This window comes from Falco peregrinus, chromosome 1 (assembly GCF_023634155.1).
Source record: "Falco peregrinus isolate bFalPer1 chromosome 1, bFalPer1.pri, whole genome shotgun sequence".
Lineage (NCBI taxonomy): Eukaryota > Metazoa > Chordata > Aves > Falconiformes > Falconidae > Falco > Falco peregrinus.
In genome coordinates, this window is record NC_073721.1 from 90660530 (window position 1) to 90688459 (window position 27930).

General features: G+C 38.9%; 1 protein-coding gene and 1 long non-coding RNA gene across 4 annotated transcripts in view; both read left to right on the top strand.

Moving 5' to 3' along the window:
- Positions 1–10267, top strand: part of VRK1 (VRK serine/threonine kinase 1) — a 37831-nt gene extending 27564 nt beyond the window's left edge. For 2 of the 3 annotated variants that reach the window (XM_005230582.3, XM_027777072.2), the window contains exon 13: positions 8591–10267. In XM_005230582.3, coding sequence (XP_005230639.2) covers positions 8591–8673 — 83 coding nt within the window. In that variant the 3' untranslated portion in view covers positions 8674–10267. Of the gene's footprint in view, positions 1–8560 lie in introns of all 3 variants that reach the window. The other variant, XM_055811652.1, reaches the window with a different exon arrangement.
- Positions 10268–13347: 3080 nt separating this feature from the next.
- The window catches only part of LOC129784976 (uncharacterized), a 37856-nt gene continuing 23273 nt past the window's right edge, over positions 13348–27930 (top strand). The window contains exons 1-2 of the long non-coding RNA XR_008748333.1: positions 13348–14220; positions 26711–26808. This is a non-coding gene — a long non-coding RNA (uncharacterized LOC129784976). The remainder of the gene's footprint in view (positions 14221–26710; positions 26809–27930) is intronic.

The window sequence follows — 27930 nt, forward strand, 5'->3', positions numbered from 1 at the left end:
TGCTCAGTATTAACCGCATCTGACTATGCAGTTTGTCTAATCCAGTCAAAAGATTAATTGTCCCAAAAAGACCCTAATCAGCTGTGCAGCAGTTTGAGTACACCAGGGTGCTCAGTGGCTACAGGGACTCTGTCAGTAATGAAATCTGCCGCTGCTGAGGCTGGGGAGCCCCCAGGCTTGGTGGAGGAGCAAGAAAGCATGGCACTGAGAAAAGAAAGGACAGGCATCTTGAAATTCTTGCTTTTTCCTTCTGCTCCCCCTGGTTGTTCTCAGCTGAAGAGTGGCTGCTTCAGATGAGTTCCCTGAAGGCCATTTTTTTCAGTCATGTTGGCCATCAGTGTTTCTGGAGCTGTCAAGCAAGAGTGTTAGACTCTCTAGACACAGAATTTTAGAAAGCTCTCAAGAAACAAGCTCTGTTGTACTTCCAAAATAAGATGAACAAAATTTAGTGGAATTCTGATATAATTTTTTATTTAAATTAGCCTGTTATCAGTTTCCTCTTTTTTTTTTCCCCCTCTGGTAACTGGAACCCGTATTCTTTCCTGAAAGGTGGAATTTTGTAGAGGTATCTTTTAAGGTAATATGGATGATGTTGAAGTATTATATCAGTCACTGTTTGTCCACCAGAAAAAATGCTATCAGAAGAAATGATGCTTATTTGAATGAAGCTTTTTTCATGCTGTTACAGCTCTATTTTGTGTATCAGCTGCCTTCATGTATAATAGTAAAAATATACAGGCTTATATGTGATGGTATTAAAGCAGAATAACAAATTTTGACATACACTGTACATATTAAGCATCACTTCTGCAGGTTTGTACTGCGTAATATTAATAAGACTCATATGCTTATTTTTAATCAGTTTGCATGGAATAGGCAGCTAGTATAGGGAGCTTTGGTGAAAATGGCATAAATGCTGGAAGAGTTTAATGGGAATTTGTAAGTAATCCTAGGCTCAAAGCTACCAATAGAGATAATACCTCTACCACTGGCAGATTTTTTTCAGTCGTGGGATTGATGGTGATTGGGTTATAGAAATACAGAATTTTTTTAGAATAGGATTTTTAACACCAGCCTTTTTTATTTTCTGTTGTGATTTTTTTAAAACAATTTTGCAGTTTGTTAATTGGGACAGTATAGAGAAATACTAAAGTAATCATGGTAATGAAAGTACTGTATTTCTGTAAAGGACTTTTTTTTTTTTTTTTTTAATAGTCAGTGCTGCTAGGGGTAGGAATTGTGCGTGTCTGCATTGCTGAATAGCATCTAGCATGGTAAGGCCTTAACTGGAAACTTGCAGTATAAATAAAATACTAAATACTCTTGCAGTATAAATAAAAACTATGTAAAGAGCTCCAAGGAAAAAAATGGTTATACTGATGGATTGGTTAGAAGGCATTCCAAAATGGAGGTTTATTAGTATTACTCAATTAATAAGTACTTAGCTTTTTTTATTTACATTGCATGGCTTCTTTATTCAAGCAAGATTTATTCCTTAATGTTGGATTAAATCTACACTTAGGCTCATTTTTATATTTAGAGAATTATTGGCCTTGTCATCAAGCTTTAGAAGGCAAATCATACGGTGTTTTTTGAGCTTGTTTATGGCGCCACTTGTTACTTGTCTTTCTACTCCACACCAGTGCTCACATTATAGGTAGATATTTTTACCTCTTAATTTTATACCCTAATGCAGACATTTTCAGCAAAACCTGTAGCTGTAATTGTCTGTTACTCATCTTTTCCTTCTTGTGAAGGAGTTGATACTGGCTGTTATCAGTAATATGCTCCAGGAGTAAGTGGATAGTAGTTTTACAACAGTGTATCCATTTCTGTGACTAGTCACCTAAAGATCTGTCCTTTTCTGTGCCATTCTTAGCCTTCCCTTCCCTGTCTCAGGAATGTTGCAAGTTAAATGTTCTAGTATGAGAGTTACCTGATCTGGTTTTAGAAGTTAAAATTAAAAGCATGTGCTGCTGTGTTGTATCTTGAAATTAACATCAAGATTTGGGTTTTAAAGCAGAGAAATACTCCGCTCAGTTCTCAGAAATATTGACAAACTTGCTTCTGTATTTTGCATTAAGTATATTCAAACACGATATGAAGTGATCTGTCTTTTTATGGCCTCCCCCAAAATTGTTTGAGGATCTTGCAAAGCTATTTAAAGTAGAAGAGGGGTGGTAGAAGGTGCTTTTTAAGTATAAAGATCTTGGAGTATTATGGATAGGAAGGTTAAAGTAAATCAGATACCAAACAAATCTTTGTGGTTCTTCCTGAATAATGGTTTTCTGTGACGATTTGCAAATGACGCGTTCACTGAAAAGCACCTTGAACGTGTGTCACTTAATAATAATAAAGCAGCAACATTAATGTCCAAGATGTATGGGAGTATTCCTGTTTACTCCTGTCTCTGCTTAGAACACAGTTTTCTACTTAGTCTTCCTTAGTATTTTAAGCTTATTTCTATACAATGTCTTCAGAATGCTTCTAGCATTTAAATGTATTTACATTTTAAATGTGTTTAAGTTCCTTGTTACACTTCACAGGACTGTCTTGTGTTTGCTGCTAATAAAAAAGTATTAAAACAAAACAAACAAACCAAAAAACCTTCTGAGGAAAATTTTTCATGGAGTAAGGTTTTGTATAATGACTTTACATGTAGAACTAAATCATTTAAGCATAAAAGTGATGTCTGCTTTTTTGTTGTTTTTCTGTAACCTGAAGATGTATTGCAGTATGCTGAACAAGTGTTGCAATTCAAACTCGGATATAAAATTTGCAAGTGAAATTTTTCTACAGGAAAGAGAGAAAAACTGTACTGCAGTGACTCAGATTTTTACAGGGTACTAACCTTTTTCAAGATTGCAAGTTATACATTTGAATTAAACTTTTGTTGCTCCTTCAAATTGCTTTGTGGTGGTGAAGAGGGATATTTTAAACACATGCTGCGTGTGACTGCTGATTTATATGTGTATGTACAATTGTGTTTTGGAATGTCTTCAGTAAAGCAATTTTTGCAAATGGAAGTAAATCAGTTTTATCTCAAACAATTCTATATTAAAATTTTTAAAGCAGCACTCATAGATTCAATGTTATCTTTAAGAAATAGAAGGCATAAAGTCATTGAACAATACGTTCTTGTGTCCTGATGTTTTTCCATATGATAATGTTGAAACATGTCAGCTTCATTTGTTGTAGGAAACAAGGCTTGAAGGAACAGAACACCAAAAGCCAAACCCCATCCCATAACTCTTCAAACTTAATTTCCACTCTCTCATCTCCACCCCACAATCATATTTCCTGGAGTTCCAGTCCATATTTGCATTCTTCTGGTCTCTGCTTTTTTTCTGAATCATGTTTCTGATTTTTTGTAGAGGAAAGGAACTGCTGAGAATATACCAAATAAGCAAAACTACTATTTTTTGCCCTTGCTGTTCCTTCAACAGCCTTCAAAGTACTGAAAATTTCTTGGTTAAGAAGTGTTATACTACAAGGTTTATCAGCTGTGCAGTGTTCCCTGGCCAAGTTGGGAAAGGGTTTGTTAGAGGACTACATACTCTTCCGTATTTTATCTTCTTAAAAGAAAAGTCGCTCTTTCTTGGCACCATATTCAAACTGCCCAAACTGATTTGGGAATGGTAGACTAGTGTGATGCTTAACTCTCCTTAAAAGCTGCACAACCTGGCTTCTGTTCCCATTTGATGTTTGCAGCTGGATGCTGAGCGTAGTCTTCAATCTTCCAATGCTATTTTTTTTTCTTACTCCTTCCATATGTAAATAGCAATTGTATAGGTTCTATTCTCTTGTTTTCCTGTTTCAGTTTGATGATTGTAGAACCCTTTTAAGGGGCTTTTGAAGGAAAAGGGTCTCTTACAGAGCCATCCAGCAAAATGACTTTGTTATTTGATACCATCAGAGACAGATGAAATATGACTGAAGCACCTTTTGCAAGTAAAAGGTGATGCTGTGGTCAATGGATGAATTTTGAAGAACAGTGTCCTAAATTTGTCTCCTTTGGAGGTGACAAGTCCACAATTAGTTACTTAAACTATTAACGAAACATACTCTTCGATTAATTTATCTGATATAGTGACATATGCAAGATCATATCTAGTTGACTAGGGAGAGTTGTGTTAGGTCACAGTGATCCTCTCATTCCTACTTCATCGCTTCTCAGCTTAACTGTGGCAGTTCAGTATATGCGGCACGAAGTTACCAGTATGAAAGAAACGTCAGTTCTGTGCTAAGTGTCCTGCTGTAGTACAGAAATGATGATTTAGCTTCATCTGTGTGGGGTCTTGAGAACATCTCTTCCAGAAACCACTTGAGAACTCTTCAGCACCTGGTCCAATACCCCCAGTCTGACCTTTATTTCTTAAAGAGATAAACATACAGCAGAGTGTATGCGTGAGATTATACACATGTGTAAACATATTAGGTTATTTTTTTTTTTTAAAGAAAGAAAACCTGGTGGTGTGTGATCAGTGTACTTGGGTGCATATGCTTCTTTTGAGGGTGAAAGGTATTAGGTGTGTTTTTTAATGATGATTACTACAAGTCTAGTTTAAGAGCCTGTTTTAACTAAAATTCCTGGAACTCTTCAACTGTTATACAGACTGGCATGTACTCGGTCTCTGTCAGGTGTAAATTCAGCATATGCAAGTGATGCAGCTGCTAACCTCCAGCGTGCCTGCTACTAGATATTTTTCACTTACTGATGTTTGCCTAGAGTCTAAAAATCTGTATGTCTAAAAATGTATGTTTTCAAATATGCTAGCTATGATGTAACCTAGAAGTCACCATTGACACCTAAATCATACCTGATTTCATCTGCTCAGTAGCTGTGTTTTCTTGCTAGAATCACCTCCCTGTCTTAATTTCCATCAGAACAGGCAATTTAGTGGGAAACTTGGGACTCTGGTGTCTGCTTATTTTTACAAAGGAACTTCTGTCATTTCATATAAAATATCATTTTTTTATTCAAGTACAGTTTTATTTCTCTTACTCACACCACTTATGTGTGTTTCTAAAACAATGTGTATAGATTTGGAAAACAGGAGGAGAAGGGATGACAAAAGGTCATCTGCTCTATACACCAGCCTAAGGACAGGCTTATCTGTCTACATGGGTATTAATCTTGATACATACCAATATTTTCTCTTAAAACCTCTATGATTAAGGTTTTAAAACAGCCCTGGTCAACACCACTTGTAATATTTTACTGTCCTTACTAGTAACAAGGGTTTCATAAGGCTGAGTATCTTCTTTTGATATTTTTAGTACCTAATACAAATTTCCCTTAAGCTTATTAGTTGTCCTATCCACTGTGGGCATGAAAATTGCTCTCATTTTATGCAGCAACCTTTTGCACATGTGGTACACGTTTGCACATCACATCTCTCTCTAGTTTTTTCCTTTCTTCAGATAAACTGGTTAAATTCAATTCAATTTATTTTTCCCCTAAAGTTAGAAACCATGATCACCACTCCTGGTATTTCCCCTACCTCCATTTTTCTCAGAACTTTCTTGAAGGATAGAGCCCCAAACTATACATAGTACTGCTGGGCTTCTTTTGTAAGGTTGCTTTATGATATTATTTACACAGAGAGGATCGGATATCACAGTCAACTAGTCTAATAATTCCTCTAGAGCCTGTGGGACTCTTTATGCCTCTACTGAACTTTGTTCCAGTCTCAAAACAAGCTGTGCAGTGACACCATCTGGTTTATTTTTGCCTATATAATTCTTCCTCGTTTGAATTGCTGTTTCAACCTAATTCAGTTTAATCTGCTTTATAAAAACTCTCTCCTTTCCTTGTAATAGCTTTGTGTCCTCATTTGGTGCTGCCCACACAGGACTTCTGTTTTCAGGAATAGAATTGACGTTTCTCCCACAAGAAATGTTTGTGGGGAGGGGGCAGTATATGTTATCAAACTAATTAATTTTGAAAACATAGACAAGCTTTTTGGTACAAAAGACCTTTAGTTTTGAAATAGCTGCAAAGTTTGAAGCTAAACATGGGTTCAGAGCAGTCATTCTGACTTGAACATAATTAACTTAGTTTGAGTCTTTCTGCTGCTTAAGTTTGAAATTATGAATAGAAGAACCATGACAAGGATTTTTTTTTTGTTATGATTCACTTAGAGATTCTCCATGATCGTGGTTTGTTTAGAAAAGCCTTGAAAACAATTCGTTAATGCAATAAACATAATGGAAAAATCAGAGACAGGGTAGCTGTCTTCTCCTTTTTGATGTTCCAACATGGGTAACTAGAAATGGGTAAGCTCTTACTGAATGAGGAATTAGTAAGCTGCAGTTGCTTGTATTGTCTGTGACAACCATGAAATACTACATTCTTGAAATACAAATGTGGAAATCTGGTAACTCATTTCTTTTTTTCTCTATAAGCAGGCACCTATAGTATTTTCCTGCTGAAGGTCATCATTTTCATATTGACCATCTTTGTGATAATAAACCATGAACTTGACCTGTCTTTGCCGTGTTTCATTATACAGTCTTATGATTGGATGAGAAGAAAAATCACAGTTCACAGTCATAACTAGTGAAGATTAATGAAAGGGGAAAAGATCATGTTATTGTATTTTCTTGAAGAGAAAACTTTGGTCATTCTCTGCTTTCTGTTGCAATACAAAGATTCCAGGAAAAAAAAATCTCAGGAGGGGTGGAGAGGGGAAAACTGTTACAGCTCATGCAGTTGATAGGATAGCTTGACCTACATACCACTGAATACTCAATTTGGAAACTCAGGAGACATGTCTATTGCTAGAATTCACAGTTATAGTAGCTGAAATATTTTTGTGACTTTGAAAATTATAAAATAATTCTTGAACATAAACCAGAATTTAGCTGGGAGAAGGAATGATTTGCATCGTTAATTTACTACTTCCGTTTATGATACCTGCTTGTATATCTTTTAGCTATGTAAGGGTACCATAATGGATTTGATTTTTACATGGCAGCTGGGGGAGGGGAGGCAGTGGTGTGTTCTGCCAGAACATATTTTTCATTGATAAAGCTGCTCTGCTCAATGAGAGACTTATCACCAGAGCTATCCGTTGTTTGGCTTTTTTTAAAGCAATTTATTAATCAAAGACGTATTGTCTGGCAATCTATTTATAGTTATATGTTGAATGCAGCAAGTGCTTTTGGACAAAAAAGGAACAAGACTTTTTTCATTCTCCATTTTATTTTCAAGACTAGAATTCTTCAAAGCTAATTTTGGTATTTTTAATTTCAAGTCAACATTTTCAGAGCAAATTAAGTTATGTAAAATTAAGCAAACGTTAAAGCAAAACTTTGCAGTAGTTTGTTGCTTTTTCTTGGTGTGGTTTTGGCTTTGGGTATGCTCAAAACTGTTCTGGTTTGGTTTGTGTTGTTTTCTACCTCTTACTTTCCCCCAGACTTACTCATTGAGCTTGAACAATCGGTGACTCATACTGCTCAAAGGCCGTTGTCTTATGCAAGCAGCTTCTTTCTTACAGACTTCCATGAAACTCAGTTTTATCTTTTTTTCTTTGTCAGTAATCCAGAGTAAGAGGTTAACAGGAACTGTAGAGTTATATATAGATTTACAAGCAAGAACTTAAATAGTTAGGCATACTGACTTCAAGGGGGAAATCAGGATAAAAAAAACATTTAAACCCCAATAATATTGTGGCCAAGAGATGAAAAACATTTTATTGTTACTGCATTTGTGAAAATGGTAGCAATTTTTATTGTAAGTAATATTTTTTCTCAAAGTGACTACAGTTGAATGTGATTTACAGAAATGAGCTGCGGTGTTTTGTTGGGGTTTTTTTCCCTTTTGCCTGTTAGTGGGCAGAGAAGAATCAACGTGTGGGGACTTTTTTATTGCTGCATTTGAGTATGGTCTTTTTGAACAACCTGCCCGCCAGGTTTGTTAGGAATCTTACTTAGATGGCACTGATTGTTACCCCTGTTAATAAATTATTGCCAAATAATAACTTGAAATCTGGAGGTAAAGTTGCACTGATAGCTGAGCTGATTTAACAGCTCAACGCTGCCGAACAAAAATCTTCCTCTTTTCTACCTGTGTGCCTTCCACCTCCCCTTGTATATGCTTCATTCAGAATGGTCCAAGATGCTGCAACTCACTAAACTGTTAGACCAAACAAAAGTTCTTTGCCTGACTGTGGAGCTGGATCAGTTTAGCACAAGGGCTCAAGAGCACCAAAAATGGCTTAATGCTGGGAAGGATCATGGAACTAAAAGTTGGTGCATGGGGAGGAAGGAGGGGTTTAGGTTTTGAAGAGGATCTGATTCTTCATCCTTTAGGGGAGCTGAGCTATTAAGTTGGCTCAAAGGTATGTAATGCTACTGTTTGAGAAGTTGAATTGTACAGCGTGTTTTTCAGGAAAAAATGTTGTGCCCAGAAGTTGTGGTAAATTCTTCTGAGTCCCTATCATGTGTCCACCTGCCCTCCAGTCAAAACTAAATGCATGATTTGAGTCGATCTGTCTTCTTAAAGACTATACGTATTTTCTTCTGATCTGTTTCTGTTACTTTATTTTTTAGAAAGTCTTGTCTTTTTTTGTTGTTTGAATTGCAGATGCAGTAGCTACCAGAAGCCGGAAGATGACCTCACCAAAAGCCAAGAAAGGCACAGCAACCAGAAGGAGAGTCCAGAAGTAAATTATAGATGGAGCAACAAATTAAGTTACTCTTTAGCTTATCTCTGGGTTGTCTTTTTTATCAGTTACCGTAGCACTGGAATCTAATTCTTTCCTTTTAAAGTGATGAATCCTAAAAACATGAACTGTTGTTTGTACCTTTTTTGAAGAATAGATGTTTTATTAAAATATTTGCATAATTTATGAATACTTAAATACTAATGCAAAATTTTGCCAACTTTAAAGTGAGGATGTGTTTTCTTTATATACACAAATTCATAACTTAAAGACAAACTAGAGTGCTTTTTTTCTGCTTTTTAATGTAGAAATAAAGCTTGATTTACTTTCGTTGTGGGTACTTTATAAAGAACAGTGGTGTTGCATCTGATTTCTTCTAATTTTGAGTGAGTCATATTGAGGGTCATTTAGATGTACACCAGGATAAAGTCTGAAATGGTAGAGACACCTTTTAAATATTTTTCAAGTGGTTGAATTAAAAAAAGAGAACGTAAGACAAAAATCACATCCTTGCATTCTAGTTTGTTACAAAATATGTTTAAACAATTATTTGGATAACTGGTAGTGAATTTATTATATTTTTTTTCATAGTATTTGTGTTTGTGTCACTTTTCCAATTATTCAGATTTTCTCTGGAAAGGAGGAGACCAGAATTTCAGACATAGGGCCCAGGGCAAAGAAAAGAACAAACCAAAACCCAAAGCCCATTCTCAGCCACCCCCTCACGTTTTCTTCTTATGTTAGTGAAAAGTTGTAATTAATAATAACTTTGTAAAGTGTCTAGTTCCGGTGAAAGCTTGACTCACATGTGCTTCTCATAACAAAATAATGGCTTACCTTTTTTTAATAGTTGAGAAGCATGTAACCTTCCAAAACCTTTCTTAAAAGTACTTCCTTGCCTGTCTTTGAGTCTTGTTTTCAGAGTTGTAAGTCAAAAAATGCAGTATTTAATTTTGGTGTGAAATACCACTACTTTACATTTAGATACTGCAAAAAAAAATATTGTTAGGGCATGAACATAATTCTTATCAGGGAGCCTGCTTTGTGAAGTTCGGCAAACCAAAATGAATCCACATGAGCCAGTGGGTGGTGTATTTGTGTGGATGTCCAGTGCTCTGCTTGCTTGATTTTATGTCTGAGTTGCTACTGAAATAAATACGTTGTAGCATAAAATGTTGAATGAATGATGAGGTTATGTTTTGAAAACAAGGGAATCCATTGTTTTGAAATAAAACTGGAATAACATATTTAAAAGGTCTACTGCCTTCTTTCTTCTCTGACTGCTATAGACTCAATTAGCAAAGTGTGGCTGATGGCTTTAAGCATAGCATTCTTTTCGTTTCAGATGTAAAAATAGGACTGCTAAAGCCTCTCATTTTTAAAACTCCTGAAACTATCTTTTTAATTACTTCATTTAATCATTTTGTTCAAAAAGTGTGTTACAGTATTCTGAAGAACTGTTGTCAGGAAAGCATGTTGTATTCTCTTGCTGTCTTGCATACTCAAAGTTAATGTCATTCTTTTGTACTTTAGTTATTTGACATTTTAATTTTTTTAGTAACTTATTTACCAGTAAACTTTCTCTCTTTGCTTTTGAAGTTTACAAGGAGTGTGTTTTCTTTTGAGACTACCAAAGCCAAATGCAGCAAACACAGACATTTTCATATATTTGAAAAAATGTTTTGAGGTGCGTATTTCGTAAGCCACCCCTGCCTCTTCCCACCCCCAAAAAAGTCCTGGAAAAAGTTTGTACTGGCAAGCGTTCTGTGAAGAAAAAGGGTGCTTTCCATCCTAGGTGAATGTTGTTTCAGGGCTTGCCTTTGCTCACAACAGACTCTGCAAAACTACAGTCTTGGCAGGCAAGAATGTCTTTGGCTCACTGTAAGCTGTGATGATGTTTTAAAGTGTGGGATGGTCAGGATAAGCAAAGTGGAAGGAAGGCTGTGATAATCCCTGCAGTACTACTGTACATATCGCATACTGTATGTACTTGCACACATGTGTTGTTTTGCAAAACAGGGATAGGGAAATACACCACTTTATAAGAAGTGGAGGGTGTAGTAGGAATTTGTTGACATCCCTGTTTGAAAGTAAAGCCCCTAACACAAAAGAAGCAAGCTGCCTTTAGACTGCATTTACTGCTCTTGATGACTCCAGTTGTGTGTAAATATTAGAAAACAGCAGGGTCCTGCATTCCAAGAATCACTTGAGCAGTGCCATGAAGACAAGTGTCCTTACTGGTATTGTAGTCATACTCCCAAGCTCTCCTGCTGTTTCTAATCTGTGCGCACAGCCGTGAAAAAACTGGACTGACATTTACAGGCACAGCAGGGAGACACTTGAGTAGGGAATGTTAAAGACTCCGCTACCTATGTTTCAAAGTGGCCACCATACATGATAAATCTTCACAGGAGAACTAGTCGGCACTTCAGCTGATGGTGTAATGAGGATATTGATAATGAAGCACAGAATGCTTCTTTTAGTGCTTGAACATTTTGCAGACAGATTGTTTATATTTTTTTCCCCAAATCTAAAATATCTGGAGAGAGAATCAAATTCAGGATGGGTGTAAGATATTTTTTACATGGTGCTGCTTTGCTAATTTTTACAGGAATATTTCCTAATAAGTTAATATAAAATGATAACGTAATTCCGGATGTCTGTTATAGCTAGCACTAAGAAGGGGGTCAGTTGCTTTCCTGAGTAGTTTGACAGACTTTACTCACTGTTTTGTCCTAGTGAGCTGCCAGATTTGGGATGCCATAATACCAGTAATGCAATTAGGTTTTCTGCACGTTGTCTGGTTGACTTCTCAGTTAAGAGTTTCTTTCCCTTTGGGAATAAGACTAGACAGACTGTCATTTGCTATTACTAATTCTGCTTAGCATTATCACTGGAGCTTTTTTGTAATTAGCTATCTTAGTTGGCTCTTAAATTTTAATAGCCAATTGAAGCTACATTTTAGCCAAGTTCCATATCTAAATTGCATTCAGTCCATTAACAAAGTTGGTTAAAAGGCTATTAAAACAAAAGCCAATATATGGTGGTTAGCACTTACATGTTTGCAGCAGTAGCAGTACCAGCCTCCAATGAATATTCTCAAGAAAAGGCACTTCCTTCTAGCAAAGGAAGTGCACAAAGAATGACCAGTTTGTTTTGGGAACAAAGGCTGATTATACAGAATACTTGTAGAAAAAAAAATAAAATTGAAGTGTGTCTTTTCTGGAAGAAGGTGGGGGAGATGCAGAAGGGGGCAATTAGTGGTTCTGCTCAGACTTGACAGGTTCTGGAAAAGCCAAATAAACGAAGTGATGTTTTTCTCCATTTCAGCTGATCAAAATTATTAGCAAAACCATCTGAAGCACCTTCTGGTGGAATTGTCATCTTGCTGAGTTTAGTTTGTAAAACATCCTGCCAGACATTAAAAAAACTGTAAGCGTGCCAGCACATAGGCTCAGAGCACCGCTTCTCTAATTGATAGACCCTATAATTTTCTTTTATACTGAAGACCATGGCTGGATACCTCAGCCTCCCGAGTAATTTAATGTAGCATCAGTCTGAATTTTTTATCCCTAGTAACACTTGTTTACATTAGATTTTTCTTCTCTCTTCTTTCTTAAGGTGTAGACAGGAGATTAACAGCCTTTGGATCATCCTGTGACAAATAATGGCTTTCTCAGACTTTTCTGTTTTTTAAAAAATAAGTAAATCTTTGCTGTTGTGAAGACATCAGATATTAATACTGCTACAGTTTTAATACAGAGTCTACCAGTTGCTGATGAGTTGTTTCAAGGATGGTTTGCAGTGCCCTGTATGTGTGATGATAGGTAAGTATCAGTAGCTTCATTGCAGGAGGTGTGAGGCAAACCCCAGATTATGTCTGAATAACCAGTGTGTGTATATATATGCTTTTACCAGCGTATATAATGGGACATCTAAATTAGAGATTCCATAGTGCACCAGTTCCATTGTTAAATAAGACATAGAGCTGGAGCTCATTGAACATGAGTTGGATCCTGTTGCTTGTAGCTGCATTGCAGTATCAAGCTGATGGGAAATGCTCTGTGGCAGTAAGTGCCAGTTCCTTCATCTCTCGTGCTGTTTTGGGGGTGCTGGGCTCTTTGTGATGATGCAGTACTCAAAGGGAGAAGGAATCTTATCTGTCTGAAGGTTGATTTTCACGATAGGTAGGGAGAAAGCAGGTGTGGTGGATCAACTTCTTTGGAAATTCCTAGAGTCCTAGTTGATCTCATGGATAGCTTTATGCAACTGCATGCTAACTCACATGCGTTTCAGTTTTCTTCCCCCATATTTCAAGATTGAGCAGCTGAAGATTTAGAAGGGTGATTCCATGAATTCTCTGCTTCATTTTAGGCCTTCTATCTCTGTAGATGATACCTCTATAGCAACAGTTTTGGGGTTTTATATGTTTTGTTGTTTGTTTTTTTTTTTCTTTTCTCCTGAAGTGATACATAAAAAAGGGAGTATACTATTTCTGTAAGCTGAGTTTTGCCTGGATGCAGACTAAGCCAGACAGCTTAGAAAAATGCAGCAGCTCTAATTGGATGCTGCAGACTAGTTTTCTCTACACTGATGTGCCGTGTTTTTAAACATGAAGTCACCAGCAGTATTGCACTTGTACTTCTTTCTAGCTGTTTTTGTTTCATCTTATCTCAACCAATACCTGTCTTATTTCAGACTGGAGCATATCCTATGCATGTAGGCTTTCATGCCAGATTTTAATGCCCTTGCATTTAGGTCTACTGCATACAAATAACTGAAATATTTTCAAATGGACCTGAAGTTCTTCAACTGCCTAAGCTGCTGACAAGTGAATCCTGACAGCTTTTTCTCCATCATTGCGAATGCTGCAACAAGCCAAAACAGGTTTTGCATTTTCTCAGGGATATCCCAAAGAGTAAAAGAGTTGTGAAGGAACTGTTATTTAGTGGGAGAAAGATTGCCTCCCATATTTCTGCCTCTTGTGTTGGAAGGTCAGCTTTCCAACCCTGCAGACCTTAGCTGCTGTGATGGGTTTTCATAAGTGTACTCGAAAGAAAAGTGACAAGAACACAGTGAGACAGCTGTGGAGTATAGTAGAAGTGAAAAGAAAATATACATGTTTATGAACTTTCCTGAACTAAGTCCTTTTGCCAGACCACTCCAGACAGGAAGAAGCTGGCACAGTGGTAATCTGCATCTGCAGCTTCTGAGAGGAGAAAAATGCTTCTTTGGCAAATGGAGCAAGAAACCTAGAAAATTAAGGATTAATATGTTCATTTATAGAGAAGCAGTGAGAACACAGTAACATGAAATGCAACCAAGGAGGATGCATTCAGAAGACAAAAGAGCCCTGGAAGGGAAGGTACTTTGCTTTGTTCAGAATGCAAACTATAACAGGCAGTTCTGGGAATTGGTGAGCTGCACAGCTGAATGTTAAAAGAAATTAGTTCATACCACAAGAAATACACAATCTGTGCCTTGAAAACCTGAAGGTACTTTCCTTTTCTTTTCTGCCAGGAGAGGAGTGGAACACTGGATCTACTTGAAAGTAAGTAACCCTCCAGCTAGTTTTGTCTATCTGCTGCTAAACTTCAACAAAAATAGTTTGAATAATAAACTGAATTCCTTTTTGAAAACAGATATATCTATAAAAAATAAGAATGCCTTTATTCTTGCATTCTCACTAATCTGTCGTTATGGAATTGTTTTCTTTGGAATGGTGAAGGTAGATCTGCGCTAGCAAATGTGCAGTCCCTGACTCACTTCTAATAATGCTTGGTGATAGCCGTAGCGAAAGGTATATAGTAAACACCACCACATTTAGAAGACAATATGGTGCTGAAAATATCTGGACATGGTCTAAGAACTAGTTCCTTCTGTCACTGTTGGAGCCGATGATCAGTAATTTGTAGGATTTGGGTTTTTTTAATTAGTGTTGTTAAAGTTAGGATGAGGTGGAATTTAAAACTAATCTCTTATCCAGACCAAATGTTACTTGATATACCACTTTAGAGACTTGACAACGTTTCTTGCCTCTGTTATCTTCATGCATTAGCTGGTTCATGTGTAGCAGTGAGTTATCTCACTGATTGCTTATTTCCCTTCCAAGCCCTCCTAAAAACAGCTTTGAAACTTGTCATCCATTTCTGGTATAAGTGCAACACAAGGTTTTCTCTAAATCTGACCAGAATACTTTTTTCTCTGTGTGGAAACTGTTCTGTTTTGGGGGTGAATTCCAGTTGTTTATATGGAAAGCTTGAGTTTTCTGAGGTGGTAGTGCCCAAAATATCATTTGAAGCCAGTAAGAGCTGCAGGTATCCAGTATCACTGAAAATCAAGTTTATGCTCCTCTAAAAATATACCCCTTGCCTGCAAGACAGATAATGATATTTTTGACTGTTTAGCACGCTGCTGAATTACCTTTAAGAGCAGTGATAGAAGCAAAATTGCAAGAGAGGCCATAACAAGGAATGAGCAATTAATAAGTGAAATTGCATGCTGCAGCACTGTAACTCTTAAGCTAACCCACAGAACTTATGCTTGAACTCGACATTCTGAAACCAAAGGTGCTGTGACCAAGGTAATGAGGAACCACAGGCATGAGAAACAAATGTATTGAAATGTGTTCATGTTTTTGCTGTGTTCCTCACAGTTTTTGCCTGTTGGCTTTGTTTTAAGCTCTTTCAAGAGGTGGTTGTCTTCTTACCCATGTGCATAGTACCTAGTGTACTAGAATGTGAGATGCTGAGTGCTGATGGTAAAGTGAATTTTCTTTTATCAGGTATTTTGCTTATTTCATGTCAATATACTTCTTCCTTCCGCCTTCCAAGAGAATTTTTTGGTTATTCCAACCAGTAGTTTAGCTTTATTAGACTAATTATTTAGCCTCATTAAGCTAATTATTAGCCTTATTGAAATCTACATTGCCCTGAAGAGCACTGAAAATGAGCCATAGCAGACCTGAGGCTCTGGCAGGCATTGAAACAGGCCAGGGCACAGCAGACCGTTGTGCTTATAGCTGGGGAAATGGAATTGCTTTCCTGGAGAGCCTCTCTGATTCTTGCCTAGGGTTGAAGTTTCAAGGTGTGGGCCTTTCCTACAACAACGGTTGCCTTGCTGCTTCCTCTTCATCATATCAGCTTGGCAAAAACAAGACAGAGCCATCCACCTTGGGTCTTCCCTTCATCCCTGTCAGTCCTATTCAAGCTGATTTCTTCCCCCTTTAAGCGCAGACAATGTTAACTGCTATTTGATGCATGTGTGATCATACAACTGATGTCTAATCAGAGCCGTGCTTGCAATGTTCAGAGCCCTGGGACCAGAAGTAAGAGTCCTGCACAGGTACTGGGGGACCCACTAGATCACTGCGGGTCAGCTGGGTTTTGCAGCTTGGCAGGGGCTGAGATATTCCAGGGAGCCTTCAAAGGGACAGAAATAGCGGAGAAGGGTTTGTTCTCTGCTCTTCTCTAAATTCTCTCCTTCTATTTCTCTTTTCCACCATAGCATCTCCTCATATCATTATAGAATCTACAGACATTGTTCTTCCCCTTTCACCCATTTTCCCTTTACTTCTCCCTTACAGACGCATCTGACAACTCATCAAAGAAGCCTACAGTTCACTGTGCTTCCACATTACCATGTTGCCTTTGACAATTCTATTAGTTTTTCTGAAAGACCATAAAACTAGGAATGAGAAAATTGTACCAAAGAAGTGGTTTCTTCTGGAGAACAGTTTTATCCAGGTGTATGTTCAGCCACCAGAGTATTCCTTTACTTGGTAGGCATGATAGTTTTCTGTGTATGTATTTTCTTGGTATGGTTTCTCAGGAGTATTTGAGTTTCTTAATATATTAATGATCCCCAAGGAAGAGACAGAATAGATTATAAACCCTAAGATTATAATCTCATGAGTTCTCAGGTATCTGGATTGGAAGACGGACGGAGATTTTTGTATTTCATATTACATTCCACTGGGAGCTTGTTTACTGTGAAAACTTGCCTGAATGCATTGATAGCCCATGTAGGTCAACAGCAGGCAATGGAGAGTGTCCAACTTCTTAAAACTGCAAGTTTTATTTCTAACTGCAAAACTTCTTTAGAGAAGTGCCAGGGAATATTATGTGCCCAACTGTTGATCGATCTAGTAGAACACCAGCCAAACAAGGATCTGAATGTCTGGTGGCAAAGGGACTTTCATAATCTTCTATGTTAAGAATGACTGCCTGTTCATAAAGTGGAGCTTTAAGTGAGAAACAACATTCATTAAACAGGTTGTTCATAAAGGAAAAAAAAAAAAAAAAAAAGAGATGTCTACTAAGATATTTCCATTCTTTTGTTGCCTTTGTCACAACCTGAAGAAGATCTCTTTGTCTGAACTTGTAAATTTCAAACTCTGCCTGAATAGGTGCATTTCAGTTATGGGCAAGAACACACCTGCCGTTGTATCACAAGCCGTGGCATGTTTCTAGTATATGATCTGCTGGCAAGTTTTTTAAGCCATTAGCCTGCAAAAGACTATCAGACTTGCTTACCCACATACTTTAGAGCAGAATTTGTGGGCATTGCCAGTTACTTATGTTTGTACCAGCAGATGTGATCTGTACTTCTGCAGTTCCTGGTGACATCCCAACGTCTGACGAAGACACTCATCAAGAGGAAGGGTAGGGAACATCTGGTAGGTGAATGGGAAAGCAGGATTTCAGGATATCTGCTCCACAGACACTTGTTTCCAGGAAGCCACAACTCCCAACAATTCCATGTATGCTTGCTGATCATCACCTCTGCCATTGACACTAGCCTACTACCCAACTTACTGTCACCAGCACTGTTGTAGGATGCACTAGAAACTTTTTTAATCCTGTCATAAATTCTTCCAGGTCTTATTACAGGATCTGTATTTCTTGTTTTGTGTTTCTCTGGAGGAATCAATGAAAGATCCATGATCACTGCTGAATTTTCTGCATTGGATTTTAGTGCTAGATTAATCCTGATAATTAATGAAGCACTATCAAATGCAGTAAGGAATGCTTTTCTAACCTTTCCAATAGAATTAGTGAATTTCTGAATGGAGCACTTCTTCTCCAGAGGCCTGGGTTGTTGTTTGTTTGTTGTTGTTTTTTTTTTTAAATTATTTTATTTTTTGTTTGTTGTTTTGTTGTTGTTTTTTGTTGTTTTGTCATTATATTTTGTTTGTTGTTGTTTTGGGTGGGGTTTTTTTGTTTGTTTTTGGTCCCTGTGGAGTATCAGCCCAGTCCTAACACTGAAAAAAGGTGGAGGAATAAAACTTCAATATATCTTTGATCATTCAGACTCAGAAGTAACTCAGAGCAAATCATTGCTGCATCTTTCTGTTTTCAGAACAAGGTTTTTGAGAGCAGTGAAATTCAACAATTACTGTTTTGGAAATTTAAACAGATCACTAAGATACATTAATATTTTTGCTTCCTCCTCATCAAATATTTGATTACCATTTGATGGTTGGAGGACTTCACAGTCAGAAACCTTTTGCCTCTCACTGTTGTATCCTTTGCAAAGAAAAAGCCAAATTCAAGACCTGCCCCAGAATTCATGCCTACTTTCTAGCTCCTTTTGAGAGGTTGAGGGGTGTTAAGAGTAGCACATAGCCTACAGAGGGCATACACGTAAGTGGAATGAAACTATTTCTGAAATGTCTAAGAGCACCTCTGATGAGGAGCACAGTTCTTCTAAGAATTAGGGCATGCTATTCCTCTAAAGCCCTTTGCTGTGGAAGAAATGGACAAGTCAGTGGATTAATTATGTAAAACTTGTATTTAGTTTTGCTTCCCATTAATGATGAGGATATCATGCATGGAAATTTATTTTTACATTCAGGATTTCTTACAGTTAGCCTATTTTACCAAAGTTAAGATTCAATCCATTCTCCATCTGACTTTTCTCTTCTTATCAGCAATCCTGACACTTTATTGATGAGATATAAATATGAAATGGAAGACTCTACAAGCTCAAATGCAGAAAAAGAACTTTTTATAGGGCGGTTTTCTCCCTTAAGCTGTTTTGTCCTGCCTACCCTAAAAAACAAGCGAGCACCAGAAGAGAAGAATTAACAGCAAACAAAATGATATAAAGGGAGACATCATTTTTCACCTGTCCTTTTTACAGGGATAATTGAAAGAGACAGAAGTCAACTAAATTTAGTACACTAAAACAATGTACAGTACTGTGAGTTCCTCAACCTAATGGATCAAATACTGTTCTTTAAAACCTTCCCATTGCAAATGCAAGGAGAGAGAATAAAAAGAGGCTTTATTTTCAGAGTTGTTATTCAGTTAACTGTAAAATAATTTCCAAAGATAAAAAGATGTCCTTAATGCTTTACACCATGTGGATTCAGGTTGGAATCTTTTTGTTCTGCAAAAAGTTTTCATCACCAGAATCTCTTTCCTTCCTTGTTCAGGCATTTAAAACCCACATTCAGACCTGTCAAGTCATATACTTGGAGAATGAGACTCATTCAGTTGATTCCTGTCTCACATGTTTCTATAGATAGCCTGGATATCAGTCAGAGAGCAGATTCGCTTTACAACAAAGTTAATCTAATGGGTACATGGGGTCAGTAGCACAGTCCTGCTTCCTTCTGCTGCTCCCTAGTTGCGCGTTCCTGCCCCCTTTTGCTGTGCTAGTATTATTGCTCATTTGAGCCTGTGGTGAGCTGGCTAAACCTCCCGAGGGTACATCCTTTTTTAAACAGGGGTCGGGGTTTTTTTGTTTGTTTTCAGAAGGAAATTTTAAAGCCCCTTTTTATCTAAGAAATAAATCTTTTTCCCTGGCCCATAATACTTTAATGTCATCTGTTACTGGGCTGGATGTAAGTCATTCAGGTACTGGCCAAAAGTGGTTGTTGGGCAGCTCTGAATACATGTTCTGTCCTAAGAGCCCTGCACTCTCTGAGAAATTCCCTTCTGCCTTCAGACAGTAGAGAATTAGCCAAATATCTGATCAAGCTGCATCATTGCCCCTCATCACTGATATTTTCCTGTTGAGAAATACACATCATAAGTTACATGTGAAAGACAATTATGGAAAGCAAACTTATGCAGGCTGAAAGAAGAAATGAAAACCCCTCAATTACTTCCATTTTCTGGCATTGCTTCTGGTACTGGAGCCTCAAGCATCACTAGGTGTTGTCACTCTCAGCATGGCACTTGTACCACATTTTGCTGCTCTTCTTGTCACCAGCTAAGCAGGTCACAGGGTTAACTCCAGAATGTCCATTTCAAGCTATTAGTTTTGTAATCAGAAGTGCTGGGGAATATGATGAACTGGTTTAGAATAATTTCCAGGGCTGTCAAGGTGCACTTGGCTTGCCCTATGACTCCAAGAGACATGCAGTGGAAGCTGAATGATTGGGAGGGACAAGCTGGAACCAGTTTGCTTCTAGGCTACCCTGTATCGGTTCTTGTATTATACTTAATGTACGCTTATACAGTGGGTGGATTTGATTTTTCATGAACTGGATTACCATAAGTCTATGAGGTGGTCATGACATTATCTTATACTGTAACATTGAAAGGAAACAAAATACACATCCTTTCACAGAAAATCAGTGGTCCCCAGGAAGGTCTTTTTGTGTTGGAAGGATAATGAGATCCTTCAGCATTTTAGGCCTTCACCTGAAATGTGCATGTCTGAAGCTTTGTGTGTTATAATTATGGAGGGAAGGCATTCTTCCCACAAGTGTACTACCTGTTTAAGAGAAAGAGAAATTACAAAGAATGTGGAATGTAAAATCAGTCTTGATGTTTTAAATAGTATTGACTAGGGACTCTAAAGATTTCCGTGGACTGCTTGATAGAGTAGAAAGAGACAATAGAGAATTTTCTGCATGCTGGCTTTGCAGAAACATGTTCTATATTTGAGTGTTTTATTGAGTGCAGCAACAGAGTATACAAAACATTTGGGATCAATAATGATTTCGTACATCTTTCTTCCAAAGATCCTAAGCTATTCTTCAAACATTGAGCCTTACGGTCTTAGGAGGAGGCACTCATATCTAGGTACTAGGTACCCTCTTCCTTTTAAAGGCAGGGAAACGGGACCAGAAACACTGTTCATATGGCGCAGCATTACATGCTAAGTCAAGTGCTAAACTGCATTTAAAATCCCCACCCAGCACATGTCACTTCATCTCCTGGTCCTTCATACGAGTCCTGAAAAGCATTTGTTCTTTGTTCACTGTCCAGCTAAATTATTTAGGAACAAAGTTAATGTCCTATGGAGGCCCTGTGTACTAAAACAGCCTCAGTCTGTTCAGTCAAAGCTACGGAGCTATCTGTAGCGGAAGTTATACAGGTTCTTCTCTAAACTCCTTTATCTGCCACAAATGAAGAGCAGTGTGGGTATGTCCTGGATTATTTCTCTTGGTCAGTTTCTCTTAAATACCAGGGGTTGCATTGAACTCATAATTTGGCCTCCCCTGGACTGGGAATTACATTGATCACCTTAAGATGGTAAATGTAAGTGCTGCATCAACCAAGCATTCACATGGCTGACAATTTCCCAAAGCCCTTTAACAGTTAAAATATAATTACCTGGGCAGACACGAGATGATTGACTGACTAGGTTGTGTCATCACCTTAACTATAATTCTAGGACTCCACTGGTTTTATGAAGGGCAGAAATTAGCACATTTCTGCCTCTTTATCTGAGGGAAACTTCCTAATGCTTACAGCAGGGTGCTGAGAGTCAGCATGGTGCTGGTTTCAGTGTCTGTCTCTGTTGCTGAGACCGGATTTGGTTTGGAGCTTTTCTTAACTCTTTAAGAAACAGGGAAAAATCATAGTCTGCTTCTGATAACTTCGTACTTTATAGTGCAAAAGCAAATTCTGATTCTTTAATTATTTGCAACAGTAAGTGCAATCTCTCTCATTACATTCCTGAAACCTTCCTCTTTGTACGAGTATGGACATTGAGCTGGTATATATTTTCTTTGCATTTTGAGGATCTGGTCTTTTCAAAATGATAGCTATTATTTTGTAGGAAGCTGCTAGTACATCATTAATAAAAGACCAGGGATATTTACCTTTCGAAATATTTAGTTATAATTTGTCAGTTTTCGAGTAATTCTATGATTGCAATCAGTTCTTAAGTTTGTGGGAAGAATTCTAAATATATATTCATAGAGGATGTTTTCTCAAAAGGGGAATAACAATGTTCAGCATAAGGTATAAAAGTAATAAAGGTCTTCCATTGTTTTTACAATTCTGGTTTAAATAAAAGGTGTTTTGTGATGCTAGTACAAAGAGCTGTGAGGGTGGTGAGGGAAGACAAAACTGGTGCCTACACATTCAGGTATTTCAAGGGGGAAATTAGATTGTCAGGAAAGGGTTTGAAATGGATGCTCAGGTATTGTAAGGAGTGAAAACTACAGTGTCCAGCATTCCTAGATCTGTCAGTGTTGAATACAGACTGAGTAGACATCCCATGCTCTTTTGTATTAATTGTAATTAACTCATTACAAAAATGTGTTCTGTCTCTATCTCCTCACTGCTTCCTCTAGCAGCGTAGAAAGAAGCTGACCCTTTGGTTACCCTAATAGCTTTATATGCAAAATCTCTACTGCTTGCTGGGCTGCCTGCTTGAAGCCAGCTATGGCCTACTGTCAAAAATTATTTATCAGGTTTCAAGAGCCTGTTATAGTGAGATAGTAAAACCAGTAGAGCCACAGTATTACTGTACGTGTAGCCCATATAGGGGCTAGGGTACAAACATGCGAGATGAGGTTTTTTTCAGGAATGGACTTCTAATCCAATTGCCAGTTACTCTCAGAGCAGAGTATACCACTGTGTGTGGTTTTGCCTAAGGACAGAGCAAGGGTGGGAGCAGGAGGACCCACTGACAAGTAGCCCAGGGATGTTTGGGGTGAGATTTGGGACCAAAGCTGAGACTAAAGATAAATTCTGCATCTGAGAGTAGATGGGCACTTGCTGATGCTTCTTCTCCCACTCCCCAGTGGAGTCTGCCACGATTCAGGCACAGCAAGGCCCGGGTTAAGTCATGCCAAGGGCCCTCCCGCCTGGCAGAGGAAGACTATGGTAATGGCACATGAGGCTGCTGGAGGCTAGAGGGTGGGCCAGCCCTGTAACTCTGGCTTATCATCATGTGCAAAGCAGTGTGGGCTGTAGAGGGGCCGGGGGTGTGTGTGAGACCTGGGGTGGTACTGAGGGATGACAGCCTGCGTGTCCATTCAGACAGCTGTGGGGCTCTGCAGGAGTGCGCTGCCTGGGATTGGGTGAATTAAGTGGTTGCAGTGAGGCTTAGTTAGGAATTTGTTGTAGGAAAACTTCGTTTTTAACACAAGGAAGAAATCCTCCTCACTTGGGTTACAGCTTCCACTTAGCTCCACCTGCAAGTCCATTAAGGTGCTTGAAACTTCCCAGTATTTTGATACACAGCTCAGGCCCCATAAACACACACTAGACCTACATCACAGCTCTGGCTGAGAGACTGCCAAAGTTTTTAAAACTTTATAAAGTTATAAACATAGATGAACTATATATGTACACTGGAAACAATCCAGATGTGAAAATCATCTGAGAAGGCACGTGGTAAACACAGTGTCAGTTACTTTTTTATTACATAAAAGCTACAGGTTTTCCTCAGAACTGCAGAGCTCTGACCACAGTGAATTTGGAAAGCAGGCTGGCGTGGCTTAAGGCAGACCTATTTCTGCGCTGGAGAAGTGATTTCGTAGGTATCTGGGGGATTTGAGGGAGAGGTAGAGGAGTATCCCCTGTTATCTAGAAGTGGCTTCATGTATCTGAGCGCCTTATGCAACCAAATTCACTAAGTGCACAAAATGCGCAGTTATCATCCATCCAGGGCACCAGCTGGATCTCAGCAGAGTCTATGGATTGCCATTTTCTCCTGCCGTGCTATATCTCTTCAATTTATAATTTCTTTTCCCTTATACATTTATATTCTGCAGCTGCTTGTAAACCCTTGAGATGTACCCAGTTTGAGCCTCCTTCTCCACGAGAAGCATTTACAAAAATGTAGCGGTGGGCCTTTGTCTGCATAAAGAAATTTCTGTCATTGCTGGACTACTTGCTGACCTTGTAGTCTTCTGTGCCACACTGCAGACAAGCGGTGTGTTTATTTAATAAATCTTCAAGTGTATTCAGGACTTAAAGCCAGGTCCCACCAATAAACCACAGGCCTCGGCTGACTCCAGTGGGGACCGGTGGTGTAGTGGAAAGACCTTTTTGTAAGCTGAGAAGAGCCTAGAGGTGGGAGCAGGGCTGAGCGTTTGTACTGATGGGAGTCTACATAAAGCTGTAGAGATGCACCACGAGTAGGGTCAGCAGAGAACTCCACAGCCACTTGCAACCAGTTTGCGGCAGCGAAGAAGAGGAATTTTGCTAGCAAGTAGGTAAGAAAGGAGCTAGAAACTGTTTTCAAAAGAAAAACAAGCTTTAAGCAAGAGGTCCTAGTCTTCCGTCGGAAGGAAGAGGACTCAGTACTGGGTTGGCCTAAGGACTCCGGCTGGGCTGTGGCCCCTGGCACGGCGCAGTAAGGGGGCACACAGCTGTAGTCAGGAGCTTCTTACAGGCCTGGACTTGAATAGCTGGAAGGTTTGTTTTTAAAAGAATATTTGCACTCTCAGTTAAACTTTTCAGCTTCTTGCTTCTCTGTTGCGTTACCTCTGAAAGGGTTAACAGGGGAATGAGCTACACAGCTGAGAGCATTCCGAGGGATGGGGGATGAGGGCTGGGAAGGGCTGTGCTCCCCTGGAGGGCCTGGGCAGAGGTGGGGCTCTGCCATCTGGGTCACTCATCGGGGAGTATGGTTCAGTGGCCCCGAGCCAGAGAGAATAACCGACTGCTCGTCCCGTACACCCTCCTTTTGCCTTTTCAGTGGCGCTAGGGACCTGTTGAAGCATTTGGGACCGAGGGGTGTCAGCGCAGAAGCCAGTGGGCTGAGCGACAAGCCATAGGAGGGCAGCATTGCTCAGACACAAAGCCAGACGCCTTTCAGCCTTGTCCGCCACACATCCATGGAAGAGCTCCTTCTCTGAGGCCCTCTGCACGTCCCCAGTGCCACGCGTCCTGCCATCGGCCTGGGACACCGTGTGGGAGAGCCAGGCTCATGGGGGAACTGCTGCGCCCGCAGCCCCTGCCAGCTGCTCACCGGTCCCTTGGCAAGCACTGCTGTTCTTGAGCTAGTTTGTTTTTTGTTTTTTCTTTTGTCTTCAAGTGTCTTCAAAAGATAATTACAAGGAGTTAGGGCCATTTGCTCAAGTTACTTTTAATCCCCATGGCGGTTATAATGAAGTGAGTGCTGCACATCCATTTTACTAAAGTAGTGTATAAGGACACACTTGACTTTCTCTCTGCAGATGAGAAAGGACAGATCGTTAAGAAAACAGGTTTCCTTTGGAAGAGCTGCAGACTGAGCCTTTTAGACCAGCTGAGATCTTCGGTAAAGGGCTTTTGGATGCTTCCTTTCCCCCAGTTTGGTGCTGATCCCAGCATCATTGCAGGTTTTATCTCAAAGCAGACAGGCTGCTTTGGTTTACTTCCACAAGAGCACCAGTAAAAGCATGCTAGTGAATAGGAGAAATGTCTGTAAGAGGAGAGGAGGTAGAAACATCCCTTACCATGAACAAACACTTTTCTGAAGATTTCCACTTTGTAATGCTGGTAGGTGCCATTTCCTCATGGTTCAGGTGAGGGTTAGGGATTTGGCTGTTTAGGTGCTGGCTGGCTTGCCTCAAGCTGAGTGCCCAAGGTACTGCTAGAGGACAGATGTTTTCACATTCAAATCCTCCTTTCCCAGTTCTTGACTGCTCAGAAGTTGCAGCACATACGCAGATGCATATTCATTACTATTTCCTGAAAAATTGGCTTCTCAGAGCTGCTCTTCAAGGAAGCGTTGTCCTGCAGTCTCTTACAGAGGAACCAATAACAGGGATTTAAATCAAGCCCTTCCTGTGTGTTGGAAGAGCACATAACTCCCCATCCAGAGTACATTTTGAAGCTGAGATTACATTGCAGCTTTCAAGCTAGATATATTTTATATAAAATAATTATGCGGTCTTGTGTTTAAGATATTCGCTCAAGTTTCAGCCTTTGGTCTAGGAAATGCTTATTTCCCAAAGTGGAACAATGTCAATAGGAGAGATTCATACCTCAAATAGCTTTATTGCTTCAGGGCTGGGGTGCTGTCCTGGGAGACTGAAAACAGGGCTGTTCCATTCCAAGTGATCTACCCAAGTATTGCAATTTGTGAATAGAAGTCAGAGGTGGAAATGGGGCAGGTTGGCATCAGCAGTTTTGTAACAATTTAGACTTGCATTTTCTCTGCTTTTTTTTTTTTTTTTTAAAAAAAAAAGAAGTTACCAACATGATTCATTTCAATCCAAACAAAATGCAGGGATTTTATCTTTGCTGCAGAAAACACAAAAATATATTTGGTCTGGATCCATTTGATTTTTGTCCATTTCTTCTTTTGTTTTGGTTCACCTGGTAAATAATATTCTCAAATATGATTAGAGGGGTCTATGCAGAGATTCATTGAGCAGAAACTGGTTTGTAATTTTATAAATCTTTGCTCAATGGACTTGGCATTGTCTGTCAAAGCTTTGATTGACATGACAACATTATGATGCATTTTTGTCCACGGTGACTCATCTAACATCCTTTGCTAGGATGGAAGAGATTTGCATTGTTTTTTCACGTCTACCGAGGGGTACAAACACCAGGAAGGGATAGGGATAAATTCCTAATATTCATGAATCTTTTGCTTTTGTGTTATCCTGCCATCCTTCATGTCTTTCCCCAAGTTTCTTAATGTCAGGACTCACTAGGATGAAAGTATTAAGTTAAAGGTAACTGGGGATTGAAGCTCTTGCATCACCTTAACATGAAAGCACCATTGATAAGGTTTTGCTTCACTCTTCTGCAATTCAAGGGGACTTTGAAGTCCACATATGTAAATGACCTGAGTAAACTCTGAATGACCACTAAAAATAAACCCGTTTGCTGTTTATTATTTTATAGCACTGCTGAATATGCTTGTTACTTCAGAGATGTGAAAAGAGAAGACCTCATCCGTAGTTGTCTCTGCAGAGCATTTGCAAAGAAGTCAGCATGCACTGGTATGATATTTGTTATGATCATACTACTACTCCACTACATTTTCAGAGTAAGGAAAATATATTCTCCTTTTGGAATTACTGGATTCAATCCTTTGCCCTGTGTTAAACAGATAGTAGCTCAGACTAAATGATTTTAGTAGTCCTTCGTCCCTTAAAAAATGTTAACCAAATCTACTACTCCGAGTTACAAAAAATGCCATGGCTGTATCAAGGTGTTTCACAAAAGAACTTTTAAACTCTGGATTATAATGAAAAGCTCATTCAGAAAAGAGCAAAATAGTTAATTTTGCAGTGAGAGTGAAACACATTCTTCGAATTCCTCAGAGAAGGTTTTCCTGTGGTAAACTCAGCCAGGTGAGATCTCAGGAGGAACAGTAACCAGAAAATGATTCCTGTGATGTTTAGACTTGCAGTTTGCTGTTTTGAAAAGTGCCACATAAACTGACTGACAAAAATGTTTATTTTCAATTAGGTGTCACTGATGGAGCAGCCGTACTTCTTTGACAGTGTGCAGTGCACTCCAGTGCTGCATTGTTATGTTCTGCCACTGTTAATTCAGAAGTCAGTGCTGATTTCTGCTCCACATTCCCCTATGGCAGCCTTAAATGTCTTTAATTTGCCATGACTCAAGATAGGTATCAGTCTTTTCTTTCCTTTCTCACTGTATCTCAACTAGAACCAAGCTTTTGGTGGGCTCACCCCGTGCTTCCCTTAGTATCACATTTAAGGCATCCAGATGGGGTGACAGAATGGAATAAGACACCAGCCCTCCATCTGTTAAAAAACAAGAAAAAAAAAAGAGAAATGAAATACAAGGTTTTATTGTTCTTTAAGTAAGAACAGATACAGTCTGTATGTCAAGGCCAAACTATATGCTATTAAATCTATCCTTTGAAGTCTTCCATTGGGCTGACCAAGGACAGATGGTAAACTGTTATCATTTGATATGGGATTAGGTCAAGTCGAAGTTCAAGTTTGAAGGTGACAGTGAGAGTCTCAGTTCAGCTGTCAAATGTATTAGTTTATATAATGAATAGCACATAGTCGGCATCTTTGCTACTGTTGTGCTAGTGTAAAAATGGGGAGATTTATTTAGCCACAGATCTCCACACTCTTTAGAAG